General features: G+C 46.7%; 1 protein-coding gene, 1 non-coding gene and 1 pseudogene across 2 annotated transcripts in view; 1 reads left to right on the forward strand and 2 right to left on the reverse strand.

Annotated features, from left to right (window-relative positions):
- The window catches only part of NT5DC3 (5'-nucleotidase domain containing 3), a 47,909-nt gene extending 38,213 nt beyond the window's left edge, over nucleotides 1-9,696 (reverse strand). The window contains exon 1 of the mRNA XM_072724746.1: nucleotides 9,491-9,696. Within this exon, the coding sequence (XP_072580847.1) occupies nucleotides 9,491-9,668 (178 nt within the window). The 5' untranslated portion in view covers nucleotides 9,669-9,696. The remainder of the gene's footprint in view (nucleotides 1-9,490) is intronic.
- Nucleotides 9,697-11,252: 1,556 nt separating this feature from the next.
- LOC112930693 (putative tetratricopeptide repeat protein 41) lies at nucleotides 11,253-12,226 on the reverse strand (annotated as a pseudogene).
- A 24-nt stretch (nucleotides 12,227-12,250) lies between these two features.
- LOC112930744 (U6 spliceosomal RNA) lies at nucleotides 12,251-12,354 on the forward strand. The gene has a single exon (XR_003237204.2). It is a non-coding gene; the product is annotated as a U6 spliceosomal RNA (small nuclear RNA).
- Nucleotides 12,355-12,714: the final 360 nt, after the last annotated feature.

Genomic DNA, 12,714 nt, shown 5'->3' on the forward strand with positions numbered 1-12,714 from the left:
TAAGCTAGTTTACCTCAAGGTGGGGGTATGGGGGCTACTCACTGGGGTAAAGTGTAGACAAGGTAGGCAGATGGTTCAGCATCACAGTGATGTCATGTGGAAAAGGCCCCACTGTCCACTGCTGGCTCTGAAAATTAAAGGGACCATAAACCAAAGAATGCTGGAAGCTTCCAGGAACTGGGAAGGGCACAAAGGCATTCTGCACTGGAGCTCCAGAAAGGAACAGAGTCCTGCCAGCACCCTGATGGCAGCCCGGCAAGGCCCACTTCATACTCATGAACTCCCAGACTAATGGATGTGTGTAGTGTAAGTCACTATGTTTGTAGTGATTTGTCAAAGGAACAGTATGAATTTAATAGATTATCTGCCTCCTTCACTCATCTGTTCTCACCCATTGACAGCAGAGCATTCGAGGCTACATGGTGTCTGACACCTCAATGAACTGGATGCAGAACCAGATCTGAGGCTCCAGCCATCTCCCGTGAATTGAGATGTAGCAGAAATCTGCAAAGATGTGGAACTATGACATTCTTTCAAAGTTCTTTTATTTTGGCAAATAGCTGCCTTTCATAAAAAGTGTGTCATTTATGTTAGTAGGTAACAGATTTATTGTTATTTTAAATGAAGTGGGGAATACCTATTTTTTAAAATCCCTCATTTTTAAATTTCTAATATAGTCACTATCAGTATAATCTATATAAACAAAAACACTTTGGGATCTTCAGTAATTTTAATTTTAAATCCCTCATTTTTAAATTTCTAATATAGTCACTATCAGTATAATCTATATAAACAAAAACACTTTGGGATCTTCAGTAATTTTAAAGTAATTGTAAGAGTCCTGGGAACAAAACATTGGAAAATTGCTACCCTAGCCTCGCCTGTCTTGCTCACTGTTACAGTGAAAGTAACTCTCGCACCTAGACAACATCCAAAAAATACTATTAAATAAAATGGATACTCAAACAACATTCTGATACCGAATGTAATCATGTTTCTCAAGGTTTTCCTGCTCAGAGAGATCACAAGAAACTTTCCAGGTAAGCCCAATGTCATCAACAGAGGTTCATCTTGGAGAGTTACATCTTTACACACAAATTGAAATTTTATTCAGGTTTACATATCAACATCCTATAAGTACACTTATTAAGTACACTTAATATAAAACAGTTCCAAAAAAATAAAAATAAAAATAAAACAGTTCCTCAAAACCCTAGTAAACTGAAAACAATGAGTTTCTCAAAGTTCAGCACCAACCTACCTAAGTAGAAAAATATCCTACCTAGCTTATTAATTAGTGGGCCTCTCTCTCACCTACTAAAACGTGCAGTATCTAACTTAAAAAATAAAAAGGAAGAAAATACTACCTTTTTCCTCCTAAGCACTGACTGATCATGTACAATAGGACACAGAGAAGCTCTGGAGGAAAGCAGTGAGTGGCCCCATCAGTTAAGTGTCTGCCTCCATGAAGGTCGTGATCCCAGGGCCCTGGATTGAGCCCCATGTCAGGCTCCCTGCTCGGTGCGGAGCCTCCCTCTCCCTCTACCCTCCCCCTGCTTGTGCTCACTCACTCTCGCTCTCTCTCTCTCTCTCTCTCTCTCAAATAAATAAAATCTTTTAAAAAAAATATGGGGGAGGCTTTTTTTCCTTCTTTTTTCCTTAATCTATAAACATATCTCGTCAACACGGAAACAACAAAGTCAGGCCCTGGGTGAAAGGTCCCCTCCCACAAACGATCCCAGCCTGAGTGTCCAGGTATCCTACAGAAGCCCCAGGCTCGGCAGCACAGGGCAACTTATGCCCCTCACTCTGAAGCAGTGGGACCACAAGTGGCTCCTATAGTTCACCCTCAATGGTTCACCTTCACAGGGACAGCCACAAAGCAACCTGAACGCAAAGGCCAGCTTCCAAAGCGATGAAGTCAAGGGGAGGACAGTGACGACGCAGGATCACCACTTAAGCAGCTATCATATGGGACAGGAATTAGAATTACTCTGTGACTCAAGCCGTCCAAAATAAAATTGGCAGCCTTCTGCTCACAAGGCAAACTCAAGCAGATGCCAGATGGCTGCTAATAAGAGCCATGGAAAAAGGAATTCCTCCTTCCAGCAAAGCACTGGACTCTATGACTTCCAAGGGATCCTCCAGTTCTCTTCCTAGTTTAGAAATTTCTTTCCTTCCTGAAAATGTGAAAATTATTATGTGGCATGTTTTTCTCTGAAGTCTCTTTGCTACTTTTTCCTGTGGCCACAGATCTTCACTATCATAAAGGAAACAAAAGAAGACATTTAAAGAATACATGTTAAGATTTTTATGACGCACAGAAAAGTATAAAGATAAATCCAAAGAACACCTACATCCCCACCATCCAGCTTGGGAAATAAACCTCTAAATCTTCACCCGCCTTCTCCTCCCACCAAAGAGGTAACCACCACCCTGACTCCGATGTTTATCATTCTCCTACATGTGAGACTTTTAGCACACGCATGTGTATCTGTGACCTACGGTATCTGCTACGGATTTTCAAACCTTTAAGAATTAGTACTCATCTGAAACCTGTTTGTTGTCTTATATATACACACACTCAGCCTGGTTTTTGTGACAGTCATCCATGCTGACATCTAGGCACAGCTCTTGTTCAGGAGATGGCATACATTTCCTGTAAAGATTCTGGGCTGTGTCCGTGGACCACACATTCTGTTGCAACTATTCAACTCTGGCGTCAGCGCACAAAAGCTTGGTTTTTATACTGTTGTATTTATTTAGACTTACTCACATAGCTACCAACATCTTGGCTCTCCATTTGTGCTTGGGCTGAAGATCTAGCCATCCAGGGAGAATTTACATCGACTTCTGTCAGAAATCCCAGAACATCATTACCTTGGGACCACTTTTAGTTAACTTCTCAGTTTGAAATTACCCGACATGGCAGGCAGACCAAATTCAAACCTAAGTCCATGAGAGAACTAGCCTGTGATGATGAGGCCACAGAGAGACCTCCATGCACTGCCCCCCCCCCCCCGCCCCAACACTGGGAGAAATTCAGAGTGGAGACCAAGACAGACCAGTTTCCCTTCTATCTTCCTGCCTGGAAGGCAGCTCTGTGTGGGTCTGGATTTACAGGATTCAAAGAGAGACACAGACAGAGAGGGAGGCAGAGACATAGGGACAGAGTACGTGTCTGTGTTCTGTCCCAGCAGGCACAGCCAATAACACACACCAAATAACTGCTCCAGGATGGTAACACCTTCAGCCTGCTCACCATCCTTCATTTTTAGTCCCTGCTGTTTCACTTCAGTTTTTCAAAGCTCAGCTCTACATAAGAATGTTCTTTGTAATTTTTTCAGCATGTACATATTCTTTACAGAAAAGGTTTTTAAACTATCCATCTAGTCTACCAGATTGCTGAGCCCCAAATCCAAAAGAACAAGTCTAAAATACAGAGGACATGAGTGCTTCCACATGTCAGAAGCTCAACGAACAACTGGTTTCTAAGCCCAGGAAAATAGATTCCCCGGCCCTCGCCCTGCATCTGCTGAATTGGAGCCCCCTGGGGTCAGGGCCTCAGTGGCCCCTTTTGAAACAAGCCCCCAGGTGGGTCTCACATGGCTTGCAGTTGCAGAACTACTGAATTTTTGTAAATTCTACTTTCCTTCGAAAGCTGGCAACGTAATTATCATTTAATCTCCTCTTTACACGTTATCTCCTGTCGCTTCTTTTGCGTTGCCCAGGATGCCCTGGCAAAGGGGACAATGAGTTCCAGACTTCAAGCCCACCCACTGCTAGCGCCCCCAGCCACCTCCGCAACAGTCACAGAAACCCCAACATTCACACATAAAAATGGCACAGACCCAGGCTGACTTCTGATCTGATATGCAAACTTTCACCCAGAACAGAGTCCCCTGTTGACTGTTTTCAACCTTCAACCTCATTCAGCAACCCAGCACCTGCCCAGGGCAGCCCCTTACCTGCTCCTATAAGATAACAGGGTTCAACAAGCACCGGGTTCACCAGCGGAGGCTGAGATGCTGCAGAAACCCCCTGAAACCATGCACGGAACAGCCTGTGTGTGCTCATGCTGCAACTGTTCAATCTGCATGTTCTTCTAAACGCAGGACAAACAGCCTCCTCCGATGTTCGAAGGCACCCTGACCCCATTACTCTGTAGCCCTGTTACGAAGAGAAAGCCTAACAAGGGTGTACATTAAGTACCTCTGGGTATTATCAATGTACATTCTTGTTATACATATTGTTTGAGCCTCCGAAGGACAGTCTCTAGAACATCTATTTTCAGCTATTATCTCAAAAAGGGGGTTTCATGGTAGACTTACTTGGAGAGTGCTCCACCCCAACCCTCCTTCTTGGGGAGTCATGCATTTTAAAGGCTCTGATAAGCCTACCTGCAAGAAGGTCTTTTTAACATACACATTTTCAACATTTCCTGAAGATGGTGGAACACAATCTGAGAAACACTAGACTCATCTTAAAGTTATCTCATTATTATTATGGTGTTTCCTTAACTCACTGCAGTTCCTCAAGGGAACGGTTTGCATTTTACGTTTATTCTATATAAACTATACATAGTCCTTACTAAATACACAATTTTTGAACAAAAGTTAAATGCTCTCAATAAAGAGCTCTGAATAAATCCATCAACACCCTGTAAAAGCTTCTAACACTTCCCATTAATCCCCCTACTTCTTTCCACAAGTTAATACACTTCGCAGCCCCAGCTAAGCAGCCAAACAATCTAAACAGCCCAGGCCGAGAGGGTATGTGAAGGTTCCCATGGGGACCACTGGGCACCCCAACGCTTGGCCGAAGAAGCCCACCCAGGCAGCAGCAATGCTTCCATCCACACCTCTGTGGCAGCCAAGGGCTCAGTCCAAAGAAGACGCATACAAGGTGCAGCGTAACAGGAAAGAAGAGACCACACACAAATAGATCCAACCCTCTAAACTACAATCGCACAATTATTTCTTAGCATTGCCCATTTTAGGACAAAGTTTCTTAACCTTGGCATTACTGACATTTGGGGCTGGATTATTATTCGTAGGGAGGTTGTTCTGTGCATTGCAGGCTGTCTAGCAACATCTCCAATCCCACACAGCAAAGGTCAGCAGAATCCCTGCCCCCAGGTGTAACCGGACATTGCCACATGCCCCCACCCCCACCCCCGACTGCAGCTGAGAACAACAGTTCCACAGGAAACTTTTGCTGGAGGTTATAAACCAGTACTTCACTTCTTTTCTTAAATATGTAGACCACTCCCTTTAGGCTGAGTTTGACACAGGATGCATAATATTATAATCCCCCAAATCCCAAGTTAAAAAAATAAAGGAAGACATTCCAAATGAGGAACATTCTACAAAGTAAGTGACCATGTCTCCTCAAAACAGTCAAGGGAATCAAAAACTATCACAGGTGGGAGAAGCCCAAGGAGACGTAAGGACAAAGTGTAGCATGCTCTTCAGAGTGGGATCCTGGAGCAGAAAGGACATTAGGTTGAAAACTAGGGAAATGTGAATTAAATATAGACTTCAGTGAAAAGTAATACATATGGACAATGTACTGATATTGGTTCACTGATTGTGACAAATGTGCCATACTCATGAGAGGTTAATTGTAGGGGAAACCGTGATAGGGTTTAGAGAAACCACACGATTTTTCTGTGTATCTAAAATTGATTTAAAAAATAAAGTCTAGGGATCCCTGGGTGGCGCAGCGGTTTGGCGCCTGCCTTTGGCCCAGGGCGCGATCTTGGAGACCCGGGATCGAATCCCACATCGGGCTCCCGGTGCATGGAGCCTGCTTCTCCCTCTGCCTATGTCTCTGCCTCTCTCTCTCTCTCTCTCTCTGTGACTATCATAAAAAAAAAAATTTTAAAAAATAAATAAATAAAATAAAGTCTATTTTAAGAACTTTTTAAAAATAAAAATGGAGTTGGGGCAGCAGTCGGCTAAGCGTCCATGACTTCAGCTCAGGTCATGATCTCAGGATCATGAGATCGAGCCCCGTGTCAAGCTCCACGCTGGGCATGGGGCCTGCTTAGGATTCTCCCCCTCCTCCCCCTCTACCCCACTCGCACACACTCTCTCTCACTCTAAAAAAACAAACCAACAAACAAACAATTAAAATAAGTAAAAATGGAGGAAAAAAAAAAGAAGTGTGGGAGAAAAAGGGTAAAACAAGGAGTAAAAATCATCTCCTCCTGGAGTAGGCTTCATTCTGGGAAACCCTTCAAAGGGAACATACCTGAGCAGATAGTTTGGATGAGGCGAGAGATTCAACTACCAGAAAGCAGTAATCAGAAAATGAGGGGAAAGAAATTACTTTTGTCTCTTGTTAGTTGAAAAAAAAAACATAAAACTACACATTTTTGTCTGAGCATCAATACTTTTTTGTGACCCCTACTGCTGTAGACAGCCCTGCAGGGGTCAGCGCACCCTGCACAGCTGAGCAGCTGTCGGCTCTGTGCCCAAGCCCCAGCTCTGTTTCATCCCCAAGATGCTGCTGAGCTGCTGCCCACCTGTCCCTAACCAATGTCCCCATCTGTGGGACGGGGCTGGTCACCACAGGCCCCTCCCTCCCACCCTGCCCATCTGTGCGTCCCCAGCCTTTCAGCCCTGCCAGGGCTGCACAACCCCACTGACCCGGGGCTTGGTGCTCTCACATACAGCCCGGTGGCTTTGGCACCACCCAAAGGGGAGACAACAGAGGAGTCAGGGGAAAGTGCCTGTGCTCCCCAGGGGGCCCCAGGAGCCTTGCAGTACTGCTGGGGGCAGAAGATGGGGGTGGCACATCCCAACACCTGATGCACAAACCCATTCACACACCATCCAGCCCAATGGCCTCCTTCTGCGGAGAGAGACAGCGAAGCTAGAGAGGTTAGGCTTGTTCACTGCCCCGGCCTGAGGGGACCTAGACCCCAGAGCTAACTAACCACCTCCACCTCTCGCCAAGCATGTGTCTGAAACTGGAAGTCATTTAGTAACCTGAGGGGACCTAGACCCCAGAGCTTAACTAACCACCTCCACCTGTCGCCAAGCATGTGTCTGAAACTGGAAGTCATTTAGTAACCGATAATAATAGCTACCAACACTGCACATCTACTGGGTGCCAGGCCGGTGCTGACTGTCCCCAGGTAACGCTCTGAGGTCGGAGCAGGAGGTAACCTGCACCTAAGATCTGGTGTAATTAGGTCCCAAAAATCTCCTTTGAGCTGTCACACTCCAAAATTTCACTTGGATCATCACACCCCAAAACCCCAAACCCAAATTCTGGCCTGATGCTCATCTTTCTCACCCAGCACTTCAGCTGTCTCACTCGCCTTCCACACACCTTGCATGGATGGCTTCACTCATTCCTCACCAAACCCTACAACGTGGCACTACTACCGCCATCCCCATTTTACAGACCATGAAACTGAAGCTTCATGAAGAATGGCAACAATGCTGCCTGTAGCTTCTTATGAAACTAAACGTACAATTACCATTCAACCCAACAATGGCATTTGGAGAAATGAAAGCGCATGTTCACACAAAAACCGATACACAAATGTTTACAGCACATTTGTAATACTCAGAAACTGGGAGCTACCCAAATAGCCTTCAGTGAGTGAAGTACGATTAAATGGTTCACTACAGTTTAAAAACAAGAAAAGGAGGCTAAATTGCGGTACATCTCCTCATGGAGCACCACTACTCAGCAATAAGAAACGCACCACAGATACAATACACACAACCAGCTGGACAACTCTCCAGGGAATTATGCTGAGTTTAAACAGCCAATTCCAAAAGGTCACATACTGTAAGACTCCTTCTGTAAAGCACTTTTGAAATGCCAAAATCTTTGAAATGAAGGACAGATAACGCCTTAGAGATCAGGGAAAGCATCTGTAAGGAAGTGAATGTGGCTATAGAGATAATAGGAGAGATCCTTGTTGATAGCTGCTCTGTATCTTGACTGTAGGGCTAGATTCTTGAACCTGTTTGTGATAAAACCATATAGAACTAACTATGCAAACACAAGTAGAAATGGAGGATGCTGAACAAGATCTGTGACATGTATCAGTCTCAAAATGGCTTCAGATACTGTATCACTCATTGTTTTGCAAGAGGTTACCACTGGGAGAAACTGGGTAAAAGGTATCCCAGATTGCCCTATATTCATTTTTATGGCTGCATATAAATATACAGTTATCTCAATTGAAAATTCCAATTAAAAAAAGTCTCAGAGATCCCAAAGCTGAGCTAGATGATCTATATTTCTTCTAAGATCTGCAATGTCTGTCTGCAAAGCCGGTCTTCTTTCCATTGTACCACACAACCACTTCAAAAGATGGTGCAAAATTAGCTCAGCAAAGGAAAACTGAGAAGCCCTATTTCACAGAATTCTATATGGCTTGCTTCTTTGAGTCCCCTCGGAAAATTATCCCAATTGGTGAAAATAAGCCCCATGCTTTCTTTCATCAAACTTTTGACTTCAGGCAAGAAGACTGAAAATGTGATCCCATCAAATACTCTCCTTATCTCCACTTGCCACCTCCACCCCGTCTCCCTCCCAACATCAACAGGACTATCTCAATCCTGAGTCTTCCTTGAAAGAAGCAGCACTGATGGCTTTGGCCCTTACAACAGCTCCCAGATGGTCAGCGGCCTCAGGAAGGTAGGGCGGCACAGGACACGGGATGGGGAGTTCACAGCTGAGACAGACCCCAGCTCAAGGTGTGACCTTGGCCAGGTTCCATGCACCTGAGTTTCGCTTTTCCCATCTATAGGATGGGGAAGTGGCACCTTCCCTCCCAGGTATGAGGAATTCAGGGAGATAATCCAAGGGCCCGGCCTGGTATTTACTTGGGCCTCTTCCCGCCTCTGCCCATTTCCACCACTAACAACAGAACCAAGCTGATCTTACCTTCACCTGGCAACTAAGCAGTCACTCCCTGGAACCACCCCCCTCACTTAGCTTAGGAGATAAACCAGAACACTCTCAGCTTGAGACCTCTCCTATTTCAAACATAGCAACACACATGCACAGACACGAAACAAAAAAGGAAAATCGCCTCTGGCCAGAGGCTCTGCAGGGCTCCAGGGGCACTCGCCGCCTGCCCGACTCGGGCTGTCACTATTCTTACTGTGGGTCACTAACAATACCCAACGGTGCGTGGGGGTGACTGTCCCCGAGCCGTGCCCCTGCAGACCAAAGCGCTCCCACTGCAGACCGCCAGCCCCAAACCGCCTTCCCCACCGCAGAAAGGCAAGGCTTGCACAGCTACTGGGGGCGATTTCCCACGCCTCCCGGAATCGCAGTGCAGGGGAGAGGGACGTCGCCGCCGCCGGGACTGAGGGCGACCGAGAGTCACGACCGAGTGCCCTGGAGGTCGGCGGGGAACCGGCGCGGGGCCGCGGGGGCCGCTTCCCCGCTGAGCGCTGAGCGCTGAGCGCCGGTCGGGCCGCGGGCGCTGCAGGCTCTGGGGGGCCGCACTCACCGTCCGTGCCCCGCTTCGCCTCCCGGTAGCGCTCCCACAGGTAGCCTTTCATGTCCCGAGCCGTCCCGGGCGCCGCACACAGGGGCCGCCCCCGGGCCGCAGCCCCGCAGCCGCCCAGCAGCGCCGCCGCCGCCCTCGCCCCGGGCCCCCGGGCCAGCGCCGCCGCCGCCGAGGCCATGCCGGCCGCCGCCGCCCCGCTGCGAGAGCGCCCGGAGCCCACGCCCCGCCCGCGCTCTGCAGGCGGGCGGGCGGCTCCCTGCGTCGGAGCACGTGGCGGCGGCGCGGCCCGCCCCTGTGGCCGCCGTAGGGGCGGGGCTGCCGCGGGGCGGGGCTGCCGCGGGGCGGGGCCTGGGCGGGGGCGGGGCTGACGCGGGGGCGGGGCCTGGGCGGGGCGGGGCTGCCGCGGGGGCGGGGCCTGTGCAGGGGCGGGGCCTGGGCGGGGCGGGGGCCTGCCCGGCAGGGAGGGGGCTGGTCTATGAGGGCCCTGGAGCCCTGGGTTGGGTCCTTCCGGTGCCGCCCGTGAGGGGGCAAGTGGACCGAGGTCCCACGTGTGGGCTGATACGTGTGAGGGCCATCCCCCCCGCCCCCGCCCACTGCAGAACCTAAAAGGCCAGTGCCCCTCCAGGGATCCCTGCTCCTGCCTACGCTCACCTGGGCGGTGCACCTGTCTTCCCTCAAATCTGCGAGGCGGGCCGCACCTGTTCTGTGCATCGTGGTTCCACCAAAGACAAATAAACAGGAGCTCCCCCGATGCGACATTTCCCCGTGGCCGAAGCCGACTCGGCTGCCGCAGTGAAGACTGATGCGGCCCCCCTGGAGCCCAAGCCAGTGGTTACTGTGGTTACTGATGAACGGGGGTTGGGGGGCTGTTCAGGGGATAACTCCCAAGGCCGGCACATTGCCTGGGAGACCCGGCAGCTGTGCGTGAAATAGGGAACGATTTAAGGCCACCCAAGCATTCACAGAGGCTTAGGTTGTTGGCTGGGGGGGCCAGAAGATGCTTCACGAAACAAAGTGGCCTCTGCGTTAGGCCCTGACAGGTAACAGCGCTGCTCAGTGAAGCCCTGCTGTGCGCAGTATCTCATGCAGGCCTCTCAGGAATCCTGAAAAGCAGGCGCTGGGATTTCTGCCGCTTTATACCTAATGTGACTGGGGCTTAGAGAAGTGAAATCATTTTCCTGGGGTCACATAGGTGAGCCCATTCTTCCATTTGGCTTCCTAACATAGTATGTAGGGTTTAGTTGGGTGATAAGGGAGCCAATAAGTAATCCTTAACAGTTAATGGGTAACAAATCACTGATGAGAGGCAATGGAAATGTTTAAAATAAATATCAAATCCATGGGCTCTGGTACATTACATTTACTTATTGGTTTATCCCAATTTATCTTTTCTTATTCATGTTTCACAAAAAAAAAAAAGGTTTGGTGATAGCAATTATAAATTTTGTTTACATGGAAAAATCAATTCATAAATGCAAAATAAACTATAGCAAGATAAAAGTAAAACAAGTAGAACTTTAATTACACTGCTCCAGCATATTTTTAGATATGGAAGCCTGTGAGGTCAACAATCTTCTACCTACCATACAAATGTGAATCACTACACAATTATTCTTTTTAGCTGCGATCTGTTACAGTATTTTAAAGAGCTAAAAAATCAAACCCTAAAAATCAAAACCCTGGACTTTATCATCACCTATAAGAGTTATAAGAGGAAATATCTCATCAAAGAGTTCTGAGTAAAGACAACCACAAAAAAGTGCATGATCATTTTTATACTTTATTAGTATCATTTGAGGTCTTCAACTTTTTGGTTTCAAACTGAGATCTTCTCTGAAAAAAAAACTCTTCTAGGAAATTGAACTGTAATCTGAGCTATGAAAAAGCCACTTTTCTGATATGAGCTCAGACATGGATTCCCAGGGATTATTTGTGCTAAGAGACCATATTACCAAGGGATGCCAGTAAATTGTGGTAGTTTGGCCTTTTCCATTTGCGCCTTTAGCTGACAAAATCCTTTGCTGTAAAATATTTCCTACCCCATCCATTTTACCCAAAGATAAAATCTTAGGGGAATAATCTTTCTTTTTCATCAAGGCTTCTTTCTCTGGGCCATTCCATAGTTCAACATTATTTTGTATCTTCCATCAGGGCTTCTCCTCAATAGAAATGGAAATAATGGGTCTCAAGACCTTTTTCCCTTTTCCAGAAACACACTTTGATTTATCTCTAATTGTATGAGACGCCAAGCCCATGCTTTTAGCTCTCTGCAGCGTATGTGCATTCATGCATATTGCAGAGCTCACTGTGTTAGAACTCTGAGCGCTATGGTAGTTTAATTTAAGCAAGTGCTCCCACAATGAGGTGCCATTCCTAGAACCCTCAGAATATTGCCGGCTCAGGCCTTGAGGCCAACATCTCCTACTCCTGATCCACTCGATTTCCCTCAGAAGTCTGCAAAAGATCAAAAATCATCAAGAGGTCACAAATCTAATGTGAATAGCCAAAAGTATGTTTCTTTTTGAGACACAGAACAGAAACTCACTGCAGGATTCCATGGATTGATGAATGAGAAGATCCCAGGTAGGCCGCCCTTAAATCAAGTGACCTGTACAAATAGCCCACTGCTTCAGTCATGATACGATGACCGGAGTCATTCATCAACAACTGACCTGCTGGATATTTGAAAATAAAAATATTAGAATTTTTAAAAAGTACTCCTGGTTTCACATAAGAGAAGGATAAAAAAAATTATAAAAGATGGCATTGGGAGCACATACACTAAAATTGAAATGATACACAGATGATTAGTATGGCCCCTGCACAAGGATGACACACAAATTCATGAAGCATCCCATATTTAAAAAAAAAAAAAAGATAGCATTGGAAATCATCTATTGTAATACTCCTGCCAAAAACACTTAACCTAAGTCTAATTATAAGGAAACAATCAGGTATGAATTGATAAGACACTGAGAAGGCGGGGGGCAGTGTGGGGGAGGGGTGGGCAGGGTAGAGTAGAGCCTGACCTAGACTCTTCAAAAATGTCAATGCCATAAAAGATAAAACAAGCCTACTTAAGGTTATAGGCTAAAAAAAAAAAAAAAAAGAAGAAGACAACAAGATGCAATGGAAGACCCTACACAGGATTCTGGATCAAAAAATTAACAACTATAAAGAACATTTACCAGAACACTCAGAGACATTTGGATACAAAATACACA

Source organism: Vulpes vulpes, chromosome 10 (assembly GCF_048418805.1).
Source record: "Vulpes vulpes isolate BD-2025 chromosome 10, VulVul3, whole genome shotgun sequence".
In the NCBI taxonomy this organism is placed as follows: Eukaryota; Metazoa; Chordata; class Mammalia; order Carnivora; family Canidae; genus Vulpes; species Vulpes vulpes.